This window comes from Procambarus clarkii, chromosome 22, assembly GCF_040958095.1.
Source record: "Procambarus clarkii isolate CNS0578487 chromosome 22, FALCON_Pclarkii_2.0, whole genome shotgun sequence".
Lineage (NCBI taxonomy): Eukaryota > Metazoa > Arthropoda > Malacostraca > Decapoda > Cambaridae > Procambarus > Procambarus clarkii.
Genome location: NC_091171.1, coordinates 37,301,105 through 37,315,519, shown reverse-complemented (window position 1 = coordinate 37,315,519; position 14,415 = coordinate 37,301,105). Strand labels below are relative to the sequence as shown.

At 44.5% G+C, this 14,415-nt stretch overlaps 1 protein-coding gene across 1 annotated transcript in view; it reads right to left on the bottom strand.

Annotated features, from left to right (window-relative positions):
* Positions 1-14,415, bottom strand: part of LOC123758941 (putative ferric-chelate reductase 1) — a 43,617-nt gene that overhangs the window by 159 nt on the left and 29,043 nt on the right. Inside the window, exons 6-8 of the mRNA XM_069328847.1 lie at positions 8,030-8,185; positions 2,265-2,409; positions 1-394 (exon numbers count right to left, since the gene is read on the bottom strand). The exon at positions 1-394 is cut by the window's left edge and continues 159 nt beyond it. Of these exons, the coding sequence (XP_069184948.1) occupies positions 222-394; positions 2,265-2,409; positions 8,030-8,185 (474 nt within the window). The 3' untranslated portion in view covers positions 1-221. The remainder of the gene's footprint in view (positions 395-2,264; positions 2,410-8,029; positions 8,186-14,415) is intronic.

Sequence of the window (14,415 nt, the reverse complement as noted above, 5' to 3'; positions counted from 1 at the left end):
CCCTTTGTAATCACGGCATCAATGTAAACAAAAAACAAATATCCGAAGCCTAATGCAACATTCTACATTTCTATCTCTTAAAACACATTTCTCTCGTCCTCGTATGTCTTTCCGACGATAAAGAGATTGATCAAAAACGTAGAATACGACACAATGAGGAAATAGATGGCGAATACGACCAAGCGAGTGAACACGGATCTCTCTCGGATGTTCTTGAACTTTCACCAACAAAGAAAATGGACACTGAGGAGGAGGACAACAGCGGCAACTATGGTATACGGGGAGCGCTGTTTTCCGGCGCCGCTGCTGTAGTCGATCTGGTTGAAAGGCTTGTCCTTGGTGCTGATCTTCCTGGGGGATCTCTTCATCTGACCCATCGGCGGCAGAGAGATGGCTGGAAGATAGAATGGGAGAGCGTTAGGCTCGGTGTTGAGATTCAGGCGTATCTCTCTTTCTGGTTGTGGAAGAAGGGGGCGATTATTTCCACTACAATAGCTAACTGATCAACCTGCAAGTTTTCTTAGTATACTCTATGTAAGCTAGGACTAAAGTATACTCTCAGCGTATAAACATCGAGAAGCAGGGGTATACTTCTCTGTGTATACCTGTGGAATGTTAGCTCGTTGATACATTATTCAAAATTGTAATGCCTCTACACAATGTATACAGTAATCATATTCCCATGTATTCTTCAATTGAATTATTTTTAATTATTATAAATATCACTATCTGATATGGTCTCATAGATGTCATCGGATATAGTTATTATGAAGCTTAGGTATACACAACTATACAGCCTAGTGTCAATATACATTTGTATTATTTATTTTTTATTTATATATATATATATACAAGAATTCTTACATTATTGTACAGCCATTAGCACGCATAGCGTTTCGGGCAGGTCCTTAATCCTAATATTCTCCCGGAATATTACCCGCCAAATCGTTTAACAACCAGGTACCCATTTTACTGTTGGGTAAACAGAGGCTGCAGTTAAGGATTGACGCCCAGTAAATAATCCCCGGCTCAGGATACGAACCCAGCCCATAGCGCTCGCGAAATGCCAGGCGAGTGACTTACCACTGCGCCACAGAGATTATATAATATACAACTACTCTACGTAAATTATAACTACTTTAACATTAGCAATGTGCTGTATAAATCATGTATTATTATTATTATTATTATTATTATTATTATTATTATTATTATTATTATTATTATTATTATTATTATTATAAATTGGAAAGCTCTCAGGTGTTGGAAGACACTATATGATGAGCTCTCAGGTGTTGGAAGGCACTATATGATGAGCGCTCAGGTGTTGGAAGACACTATATGTTGAGCTCTCAGGTGTTGGAAGACACTATATGATGAGCTCTCAGGTGTTGGAAGACACTATATGATGAACTCTCAGGTGTTGGAAGACACTATATGATGAGCTCTCAGGTGTTGGAAGACACTATATGTTGAGCTCTCAGGTGTTGGAAGACACTATATGATGAACTCTCAGGTGTTGGAAGACACTATATGATGAGCTCTCAGGTGTTGGAAGACTCTATATGATGAGCTCTCAGGTGTTGGAAGACACTATATGATGAGCTCTCAGGTGTTGGAAGACACTATATGATGAGCTCTCAGGTGTTGGAAGACACTATATGATGAGCTCTCAGGTGTTGGAAGACACTATATGTTGAGCTCTCAGGTGTTGGAAGACACTATATGATGAACTCTCAGGTGTTGGAAGACACTATATGATGAACTCTCAGGTGTTGGAAGCCACTAACAGTTGCCTATAACTCCCGGGTATCTACATTTACTGGTAGGTAAACAGAGGCATCAGGTAAAACAAAGCGTACCCGAAACGTGTGTGTCATACCACTAGAATCGAACCCTGGACCATTGTGTTCGGAAAAGACAACAGCACTACAAGACCCTAGAAAAAAGAAAACAAAAGAGGCTCGATCTCCTGTAGAGTGATCTCCCCCCAGGGGCCAGATTCACGAAGCAGTTACGCAAGCACTTGCGAACGTGTACATCTTTTCTCAATCTTTGGCAGCTTTGTTTACAATTATTAAACAGTTAATGAGCTCCGAAGCACCTGGAGGCTGTTTATAACAATAACAACAGTTGATTTGGGAAGTTTTCATGCTTGTAAACTGTTTAATAAACGTAACCAAAGCCGTCAAAGATTGAGGAAAGATGTACAGGTTCGTAAGTACTTGCGAAACTGCTTCGTGAATCTGGCCCCAGGCACTTACTGGAGCCGTTCCTGGAGCCCCAGAAGTAGTAGTAGTACTGGGGCTCCTGCAGGTCCAGCCTGTTGTCCTGCTGGCCGGTGATGGGTCTGCTGAAGGTGCACCACACGAAGTCCCCGTCCACGTCCCACGACTCCAGCTCCAGCACCTACGGGCGGGAAGGAGGCGGCTGAGGACGAGGTTCATGTTGAGACAGACATCCAGAGAGTTGTTCATCTTTTATTCTTACTCGTTCAATGAATATAGAAGTGAAGGGCAGCGTGTCGGTTTGGGCGACGTCTCTACCCCGCCTGAGGTCGACCTCGGACCAGCCAGACTGCCTTTCATAATTCCTGGCGAGTCGTTACGTTTATACCATTGTGAATGTCAGTATACACAAGGAGAGAAAGAAGGGCGTTGTGTAATTCATACTCCAGTCAAGACGACATTGATTTACAATCATATTTGTATACTAGTCCGAGTGCTTACCTATCAGGGACTAGGGAGATGTCAGGTCTGGTTGAGTGTGTGTGTCCCGCTTAAGGTGTCTCTGACGCTGGTGTAGGCAGTACCTCACTAGGCTTCAAAACTTATGATTATTAAACATACGAGTTGAAGCGTGCGTGCTGCCTGAACCAGCGACTGAGAGAGCCAATACCCAACATTGTATTTCGATAAAAAAAAATGCAGCGAATACTTGGGGTGAGAAATAATTCAAGAATTTGCATATAGCAAATGTTCATGAAGTGTGTATTTGATTATAAATGATATATATCACCAGATATCTTAGTAAAGCATCTTAAGCTTGGGGACTGTAGGTAGCAGAGGCACGTGGCTGTAACCTTTCCACCGCTGCCAACCTGACGGTCCGTGACAGGCGAATGAAAATTGTTTATGTTCGTTTACTAGTCCTTGACTCCGAATTTGTTAAAGAACATGAACGGATAAAGCAGCTTGGAGATACAAACGAATCAGATCACAAGAAGATTTACATGCATTTCTTGTCGCAAACAGAGAGGTGAGAGACATGAGCAACGTTATACGTAATAAACATTGGGAAGAGTTCCTACAAAGTATAAACGAGCGAACAACACTTGTTGAAGTTTGGGAAAAGATACGAAAAATCTCTAGAAGCAGCCCAACCAAACCACTGCACCACAGCCCACTAGAACAAGCAAACATTCTCCTTAATTAACATCAAGTTACAACTCACTCCCAATTAACATACAGAATAGACTTAATGACACACATCCCAACAGACAACGAACCATCAATCTTGTCTGTACAGTTATCGACGTGTCGGATCTTAATGATATAACTGAATGGGAACTAAATCATGCACTAAAGGTGAGCAAATCAGCTGCTCCTGGAGAGGACGATATTACTTACAGTTTACAGAGATAAGTTTCACAGGTACCATTTTTAGTGTTATACAGAATGAGTTTACGTGAAGGAGTATTACCTGATGCTTGGACAAAGAGTGTCATTGTTCCCATCCCCAAACCACACTCAGATAATTATAGACCCATATCTCTAACATCGTGTGTTTGTAAAGTGCTTGAACGTATTGTTCTTAACCGACTCATGTACCGTATACAGGGACACCTGTCACCCCAACTGTTTGGATTTATGCCTGGTCTCAGTACACAACACTGTTTTGCTGAGTACTTCGCACATATTGAAGCTTCCCCTCAAACAGTCTTCATCGACCTAGCAGCAGCTTTTGATACAGCAAACAGGGAATTCATACTAGAACAGCTTGCCGAGCTGGGAATACAAGGAAAATTACTGAAATGGATAAAGGGCTATTTGTCTAATCGAACAGCATATGTTTTGTTTAATGATGTTAAAAGCACAAAGTGCAAACACTTTGAACTGGGATGTTGACCAGACCACACACTAGAAGGTGAAGGGACGACGACGTTTCGGTCCGTCCTGGACCATTCTCAAGTCGATTGTGAGAATGGTCCAGGACGGACCGAAACGTCGTCGTCCCTTCACCTTCTAGTGTGTGGTCTGGTCAACATACTTTAGCCACGTTATTGTGACTCGTCGCCTGCATATTGAAATGGGATGCTCCACAAGAAGGGGTCCTCAACCCCTTGTTGTTCAACGTTCTAATACATAAAATTATTAAAGATCTTCCAACTAATAATGAAGACACGGTCATCTGTTATGCTGATGACATATGTTTACAGGCTGCCTCCGAGCCTAGAATGCAAGTTCTGCTCGATGCTTTTGCTACTAGAGCTGAGGAATGTGGCCTCCTTATCTCTGTACAGAAAACTCGTGCCCTCATTCCATGTGGTATTCCACCACCCAATTATCATCTAAATGGGCGTGAACTTGAGAACTGCGAGTCTTACAGATACCTTGGCATCCCCATTAACGACCCGGAGTACCTTGGTGTCCCCATTAACGACCCTGGGTACCTTTCCTCTCTCAAGAAGAGACTCTGGGAGATTTTAAAGCCCTTGCGGATCCTTGTTGGTGTCAATCATGGAATTAACGCGAGACTTGCTAGAATGTTTTATGTATCATTTATACGCTCTGTGATTGACTACTATACTCTGCATCTCACACTGTATACTGACAAAGAGCTAAAATCTCTTGAAACCTTGCAAAATGAAGCTATGCGTCTCATCCTTGGGGCTCCAAAGTTCACGAGAATAGTTAATATGAGAGCAGAGTTAAAATTACCTACCATAAGGGAGAGAATTTTTACCATTAGCACAGTTTTCGGCGTGAAGGCATTGAGTAAATCTAAGCAAGAGTTAAAATTACCTACCATAAGGGAGAGAATTTTTACCATTAGCACAGTTTTCGGCGTGAAGGCATTGAGTAAATCTAAGCAACACATGAAATTTCAAACTAAACTTTCTAATATGCTACATTCAATTGAGGTCTATAGGGGGACGAGGGAGGGAATTTTCAGGGGAAAAGGGCCAAGCCATTACGGCTATATAGCACAGGGAAGAGGTTAGGACACGGATTTGGGATGGGACGTGGAGAAGGAATGGTGCCCAACCATTTGGACGGTCGGGGATTGAACGCCGACCTGCATGTAGCGAGACCGTCGCTCTACCGTCCAGCCCAAGCGGTTGGACCCCATAGGGGACAAGCGAAATCTGATTATGCATTTTTGGTTTTACAAGGTAGCCAACTCCATAAAAATATTAAATTGTACCGTACTCAGTTAATGATTAATCAACCAATTACTCCGTGGGATAACTGGGATCTATCAGTTGATTTTGTAATTACACCCAAGAAAGATAGTGAACACTCTACATTATTGCAACAGTTAACACTGTGCAGCATCACTGAGAGTACTCAGAGTATGGGTAACGATGTTTATCAGTGCTATACCGACGGCTCTGTAGAAGAAGGTGGACGATGTACCGGATGTGCATGTAATATATTTGAACAATCTTTTCTCGTACATACAGCAATGAAGCGCGTCAATGACTGGGCAAGTACAACTCAAACCGAACTTGCAGGCATATACCTTGCCACTGAATGTTTAAAAGACAAAGGCAGTGGAGTTATGTACTGTAACTCGCAGAGTGCACTCCTGGCATTGAACGCACATAGTAGTGACACCCAGATAATAGTCAGTGATATATGAATGAATGTTTTAGCTGCTAAAGAAAACAGATTTGAAATTAAATTCCTTTGAATACCATCACATGTTGGCATCTCAAGGCATGACACTGTTGATATGCTTGCAAAGTCAGCCTGTAGAAAACCAGTGGTAGAAATTTATAGGAGTGTTTCATTAGCAGTGACAAAGAGAATACTTAAACAAATATATAATAAAACTCTCACTGGCCTAACAAGTTCACAAAGACCTGAAAGTTGTAGCATTAAACAATATGATTAATATCGTGAGGAAACATTTATATATGGAACTAATAGAGTTAAAATTCGGCAATGTGATGTTATCGTGGCCAGAATACGCCTGGGATATAGACGTATCTGGCAGCTCTCTCAAAACCTAAATGTCGAGTACACCATGTGTCAACTTTGTGAAAGTGTCGAATACACCATGTGTCAACTTTGTGAAAGTGTCGAATACACCATGTGTCAACTTTGTGAAAGTGTCGAATACACCATGTGTCAACTTTGTGAAAGTGTCGAATACACCATGTGTCAACTTTGTGAAAGTGTCGAATACACCATGTGTCAACTTTGTGAAAGTGTCGAATACACCATGTGTCAACTTTGTGAAAGTGTCGAATACACCATGTGTCAACTTTGTGAAAGTGTCGAATACACCATGTGTCAACTTTGTGAAAGTGTCGAATACACCATGTGTCAACTTTGTGAAAGTGTCGAATACACCATGTGTCAACTTTGTGAAAGTGTCGAATACACAATGTGTCAACTTTGTGAAAGTGTCGAATACACCATGTGTCAACTTTGTGAAAGTGTCGAATACACCATGTGTCAACTTTGTGAAAGTGTCGAATACACCATGTCAACTTTGTGAAAGTGTCGGAATACACCATGTGTCAACTTTGTGAAAGTGTCGGAATACACCATGTGTCAACTTTGTGAAAGAGAAAACATGCACTCCCTTAAACATTATATTGTAGAATGTCCCATATTGACTGACTTTCGCCCTCCTGAGCTGAGGTATGCTGAACTCTGTAACTACTATATGAATACTGAAACACTTGATGATATATTGGACTTCTACCCAAGATTGACTATGTAATACATTTGTTATAGAATGTATTGTACCTATACAATATGTAATACATCTGTTATAGAAAGTATTGTTCCTATACAATATGTAATACAGCTGTTATACAATGTATTGTACCTATACAATATGTAATACAACTGTTACACAATGTATGTACCTATAACCTGAGCTTGTAAAAGCATCTTAATCACCTTCAGTGGTTAAGTGTTTAATATCACACTAATTTCTATAGAAGCTATCTTACCCTTTCAAAGTAGGAGAGACATAGGTGTATGTATATATATATATATATATATATATATATATATATATATATATATATATATATGTGTGGACATGTGTAGGTATATATGTATATGTATGGGTATTTGTATACAGGATATATGGAAGCTGGTCAGAATTGCATTTCACTTTTGTAAACGCACATTAATGACGCTATGTAAAAAGACACCTCGAACACTGTTTATGTAGGACGGACGTAAATCTGTGTGTTTATGTTTGTAGGTTAGATTAGCATTTAAAAGCACTACAATCACCTTCTCTGGATGATTGTTCAATACATCACTGAACTATATGTTTAACACATCTCTCACCCTGTCCATGGAGGACAGAAGAAAATGTATATATGCTGTTTAGCATTGTAAATTTGTGGCTACCTCTGTGGTAGAAAATAATAATAAAAAAATAGTTTACATTTGTAGTAAACGAGTGACATATAATTTTCTTTTGCCTGTCATGCATCCGTCTGGTTGGAAGCGGTTGAAAGGTTACAGCCACGTGCCTCTGCTACCTACAGTCCCCAAGCTTCGGGTACTACTACCTGTACATCTGTACCTCTCTGTATCACCCTGAACCCAATTTAACCCAATATGCCCTGACCAAACCCTATCTAGTGTGACCCATTCATACTCCGAAGGGCCCAGACTAAACGAGTGTCACCCAGCTTTAATCTTTACGACCCATTCTGACCCACTGACTTCCTGTACCCCAAATCCAATACCCAAGCCTTGCGGGTCTAACTTAACGCAAGATATCCATCCTTGAAACCTAAGGCGGAGAAGGATGGGGGGGCAGTACTCACCCCCAGGTGGAGGTCGGGCATGAAGCTGATGTCCTTGAGAAGGTAGTGTTCTAGCTTGACGGTGTTCTCCTCGGTGTTCTCTGTGCGATAACACGCGGCGATGTCTGCGTTCTTCAGTCTCTCGGGGTCCTTGCTGAAGGCCACAGCCAGGTACCCCTGTGGGAGGAGGACGGAGATTAGTATGACTGGTGGAGGGGATTACTGTGCTTGGAGGACGGGGGTAGGTATGAATGAAAGGGATTATTATTATGATTGCCTGGAGTGGTAAGGATTCTTGACCCACTGACAGGAACCTCCTGTAGCCGCAGGAGAATGATTATAGTTAGGTTAAAAAAAAATTCAGTTCCGTGACCATTCTCTGGCTAGTGAAGCTTGACGATTAATGTCATTTCTATTGAGCATTCATAACAAAAAATTTATCCCAAGTCCCTTCCAAAAAAAACGGCATTTTTTCGCCAGAAACCCAAATATAAAATGGGCACCATCTCAATTTTTTTTTTTTTTTTGAACCAGAGCACCTAGAATCATGTACAAAAATACTTTTTTCGGGTAAGTCGACTACGAGGATTCCGAATCTGGCGTCGATTTAACATTATGCCATCATTTTGACCTAGCATTCAAGATGGCCGCCATCCGGTAGAGCGAAAAAGTAACTTTTGTAAAAACAGGTAGGAACCTACCTGTTCCTACCTGTTGGTTCCGGGGAATGATCGTCCCCGCGACTCGGTTTCTGTTCAGGCCTCCTGGTTGGCGGTCTGATCAAGCAGGCTGTTGTACTTAGCAGCTCGCAGCCTGACGTATGAATCCTAGCTGGGTTGATCAGGTATCCTTTAGAGGTGTTCACCAAGTTCCCTTTTGAAGTTTTGCACCTTATGTGTAGCTGGAGAGTTGAAAATTCTTAGGCCTTTGATGTTGATAGAGTTCTCTCTAGGCGTACCTATTGCACCTCTGCTATTCAACTGGACCATTTTGTACATCCTTCCAGGCACGGCTCCAGTACTCTGTTTCGTCCTCCAGGGTTCTGGATTGGCTCCAGTACTCTGACTAGTCCTCCAGGGTACTGGACTGGCTCCAGTACTCTCACTAGTCCTTCAGGGTACTGGACTGGCTCCAGTACTCTCATTAGTCCTCCAGGTTACTGGACTGGTTCCAGTACTCTCACTAGTCCTTCAAGGTACTGGACTGGCTCCAGTACTCTCATTAGTCCTCCAGGTTACTGGACTGGCTCCAGTACTCTCACTAGTCCTCCAGGGTACTGTACTGGCTCCAGTACTCTCTCTCACCTTGGATCATGAATTAAGACATAAGTTCGCGCAACATCTGTAATGGTCACGAAATTTAGGTTCTGATTCATGAACTGTTATTTTGTTTGCTTGTGTCTGAAATTTCAGATCACACACTTGTAATACTTGTTGTAGACCTTCCTGGGAGTACAGGAGCGTGGATGACGGCACTGAGTAGCACAGCATTGAGAAGACAGCTGTCAAGACAACTGTCACACAGTTGCGTGTGTCTTAAAGTGTGAGGGGGAGATGGGGAGCTTTGCACTGATGTCATTGTCTTCGTTGAGGTCCGGGAAAAATCTTAAGAAAAAAAAGCCTTGTTACAGAGCTGTCTTGAAACGTTCAGAGACGTCTTACGCAACGATCGATTGGGATAATGGTCCCGGCGGACAAGGTGTGCATAAATCATGTAAGCTGACCTTATGGAATGCTAAGTATACTGGAACATGCCAAGACAAGGCGGGAAAAACGAGTCGTCGAGGAATGCCTCGAATCTCAGTCTTCGTGCGTGTCTCTGCCTCGCCCTTCTGCTGCTGCCGCTCCACGATGCTGCAACGTCAAACTATCGTCAGATTCAAAATCCACGTGGTCGACTTACCTGAAAAAGTGTTTGTGCACGAGTCTAAGTACTCTGGTTCAAAGTGGAATTGTTCAAGGTAGCGCTGACGGCCATCTTGGACTTGGCCCTCTGACGAAAAATGCTGCGATTTTTTTGGAGGGAAATAAGAGGAAATATTTTATATTTTTATATATATTAAAAAAGTCAATAGAATCCAAATCGATCGTCCAAAATAACTAGGCAGAGGTTTTTGACCTATCAGTATATGTCTGGTTGAGGTGGTGAGGTGGAGGATTCCCCTTGTAATGGGAGCCCTAGACCCCTTGCCAGGGAGGCTGTGTGCAGGTGGCTATCCTCCACTGTCTACTATAGTCAGGGAAAGTGGAGGATAGTCAAGTAGAGGTTAGCTAGGGAACTTAATGGGGTTGAGAAGATTAAGGTCTTTACTAAACCCAGTGACTGGAAGTGGATGTCAGGGTTGGTTGCAGAGGTTGATGTGGTTGAAGGGGGTTTGAGCTTGTTTAAGTTAATGGCGATGTACAGTTGGTTGATGAGGATAGGTAGTGGTGCAAGCTCAAATTTATCCCCACAATGAGGATAGTGGACATACCCCCGTCCTCCATGGCAAGATACCCACGTGGGACGGGGAAGAATAGTTGACGAGATGGGACGGGAAGAGACAGTCAAATCAATACTCCCGGCTATGTAAAAGAAACAAAACCAAAAAAAAAAAAAGGTCCCCGATACAAAACTGAATATCTATTTATAGACGAGAACCCCAGTATAGTCCCGGGGGAGTAACAGGTATCGACATTTGTGGGTTTGTAAATATTTAAACTATCATTCACTTGAGGCGGCGGCGGCAGTGTGTCTCCCAGTGACACAGAAACCTCTTAGACACAGGGGAGAAACTTGCTGCCTGACAGACAGAGAGAGACAGCTAAGCCTGTCTTGACGGGGGGAGCTGACAGCAGTTGCCGGGAAGTAGACGCCCCACACTCACACTGTTGCCAGCCACAAGGGTAAACAAGAGTCACGTGGTTACATCATTGACTCGAGCACACTGAGGCGTGTCGGTGTGGGGACAGTACCTGGCAACACTGTTCTGCTGGCTGTTCGGTTACGGTTTGTTGACATTCCTCTGACGCGTCGCCATCTGTGTCAGGAGTGTAGGGCCCACCTCCCGCTCCACCTCAGTGTGGAGGCTTCCACTCCGTGGTGGCGCTTATGTGTATCACACGCTTAATTTACGCTTAATTACTGTACGCTGATGGCGTGTTGCAAGGACTGCGTTCTCACCGCCATCCACGGTGTCCTGTGTCTTAATCTTCACGATTAAGACATTCTAACATGCAGGATGTTGATCTGGACTGCGAGATCTTTTATTTCAGTACCGAGCCACACATCAGAAGATGGAGGAACGACGGCGACGTTTCGGTCCGTCTTGGACCATCATCAAGTCGTGTGATTGTTACGGACCCGAATCCAGCGTCCGAGCACGGAGCAGTGACAACCGCGCCATCTGTGGGTCAGCTCCCGATACCCCCTCCAAATGGACGACGACACCTGGTGAGGACGAAGTGTACCGGCCACAAGGGCCAGTTTCCAGTCCTGTGCAGCTCACAACACAGCCGTTGCTGACCTCTGGTGAGGTGGTGCTCAGACGACAACGCCATCTATGGAGTGGATAGGTGGGCGTTTGGGTCTGAGCCTGTAAGTGAGGTGCTTTTGTGTGTACCTGTTACTGATGACGTGTCTGCTTACAGAGTTGACGTGGGACTGCTGTAAGGGAAGTTGAGTCAGTCTACCCAAGGCAGCCGTCCCCACACCAAGTGCTTTGCTGCAGCAGCTGTGAGTCGCCTCCCGGATGAACACTGTGGTGTTACCCTGCCAGTGAAGTGGCAGTTGAAGGATTGTCGTACCCGGGACTGGCTGGTGGAGACGATTGACCACTGGGGTATTGTGGACAGGAGAGTGATCGGTGGTATCACAAGAGACTCCTGACTAGGGCGCTACCCTAGTATCGCTCGTGGAGTGGCCTGACCAGCGTTGCTGATCCGGAACCTGCCAGCAGTCTGCTGGACTTGTGGTTGACGGCCTCCATGGCGGTGCCCCCAGTGGAACTGCGTTTTGGCTAGCCTGTGGCCGGGGTAGACTCAGCTTCTTGAAGAATTCGTCGTGAGGCCACGAGAACACCGAGGGCTTGACACCGAGAGGATCCAGAGTCTTCAGAAGAAGACGACAGTGTAAATAAGTGTTTATACCCCTTCCCCCGTGTAATCTTTTTATATATTATTTATTGGTGGCGGTCATTATATTATATTAAGTTTTTTACTTTATTTCCCTTCCCCTTTTAATTTACTTGCGTTACGGATCACATCCCTTGAAAGCCACTACTGGCTTGGGGCCGGATACCCTTCCTCTAACAACATCAGAGTAAGAACCCAGTTGCGACTCGAGAGGGCCGTAACAGTGATCAAAAGGAATTTTTATTGTAATTATTTTGTAAATTTGTTTACTTTCGCACGGTGTCGGAGGGAGTGATAGTAGAGCAAGCGGCACCGTGTGGGCCTCATGTGTGTTGTCCTTGGTGGCGTCCAGCGGCTCCTGTAATGTGAACTGTATCCAGAGGTGGGGAGTCATAGGTAAGGGGTAGTTTTGTTTATGGTAGTTTTAGTTTTGTCTTGAGTTATTGGTAGTTTTGGTTGGGGCAATCCACTACCCATTACTTGGATTCCTTGGGTAATCTTGGGTAGGGGCAGTCTTGGATAGGGGCAGTCTTGGGTAGGGGCAGTCTTGGATAGGGGCAGTCCAGTGGAGAGTCAGTACAACAGAGGTTGCCCTCCGCCATCATAGAAATTTAAGGGAAAGGGAGCTTTCGGGAGGGAGAGGGGGGGAAGCGCCAAGCCATTACGACTATGTAGCACTGGGAAGGGGGTCAGGATACGGATTTGGGATGCGACGGGGGGGGGGGGGAGGAAATGGTGCCCAACCAGTTGTGGACGGTCAGGGATTGAACCCCGACCTGCACGAAGCGATACCGTCACTCTACCGTCCAGCCCAAGTGGTTGGAGAGGCACCTGCAGCCTGTATAACTGACACGTGTCTGATGTGTCCTCTCACTTTACCTCTCGCCTGTAATATTATATTCTTACCTGAAGACCTCAAGTTTCAGCTTACCTTCAGCTTCAAGTTTCAGCTTCAGCCTCAAGTTTCAGCTTCAGCTTCAAGTTTCAGCTTCAGCTTAGCTTCAGCCTCAAGTTTCAGCTTCAGCCTCAAGTTTCAGCTTCAGCCTCAAGTTTCAGCTTCAGCCTCAAGTTTCAGCTTCAGCCTCAAGTTTCAGCTTCAGCCTCAAGTTTCAGCTTTAGCTTCAAGTTTCAGCTTTAGCTTCAAGTTTCAGCTTCAGCCTCAAGTTTCAGCTTCAAGTTTCAGCTTCAGCCTCAAGTTTTAGCTTCAGCCTCAAGTTTCAGCTTCAGCCTCAAGTTTCAGCTTCAGCTTCAAGTTTCAGCTTCAGCCTCAAGTTTCAGCTTTAGTGTCAAGTTTCAGCTTCAGCCTCAAGTTTCAGCTTCAGCCTCAAGTTTCAACTTCAGCCTCAAGTTTCAACTTCAGCCTCAAGTTTCAGCTTCAGCCTCAAGTTCCGCTTCAGTCTCAAGTTTCAGTCTATAGCCTCACTTTGGCGATATTAACATTTATGATTGTTACCATTATTATTGTTGAGAAAATCAGTTGGAGCTGTGCCGGGATTCGAACCAGGGTTGTAGAGAATACTAGACGTGAACTTCGTAAAAACCTGGTTATGGCACCAGCATGGAGCCTCCACACTCCCTTACTGGTCTCAGTAGAGGCGCAGAGGTAAATAGCATTTTCTCCTGTCTTGGCCTACTGGGTTAAAGCATACGTCTGGTATTCACCAGAACGCTGGTTCGAATCCCGGCACAGTTCCAATTGATTTTCTCATTGATATTTCACGTCAATGTAATTTTAATGAATTATTAGTGTTGTTATTATTATTAGTAGTAATAGTATGATTACTATCATCAGAAAGGGGAAATAAATAGGTTATAATATTATGTCTCGACGTGGGGAAGATACTCGAGATCCCATGCGTCTGGGGGAGAAGGGACTCGAGATCCCATGCCTCTGGGGGAGAAGGGACTCGAGATCCCATGCGTCTGAGGGAGAAGGGACTCGAGATCCCATGCCTCTGAGGGAGAAGGGACTCGAGATCCCATGCGTCTGGGGGAGAAGGGACTCGAGATCCCATGCGTCTGGGGGAGAAGGGACTCGAGATCCTATGCCTCTGGGGGAGAAGGGACTCGAGATCCCATGCCTCTGAGGGAGAAGGGACTCGAGATCCCATGCCTCTGAGGGAGAAGGGACTCGAGATCCCATGCGTCTGGGAGAGAAGGGACTCGAGATCCCATGCCTCTGAGGGAGAAGGGACTCGAGATCCCTTGCGTCTGGGGGAGAAGGGACTCGAGATCCCATGCCTCTGGGGGAGAAGGGACTCGAGATCCCATGCCTCTGAGGGAGAAGGGACTCGA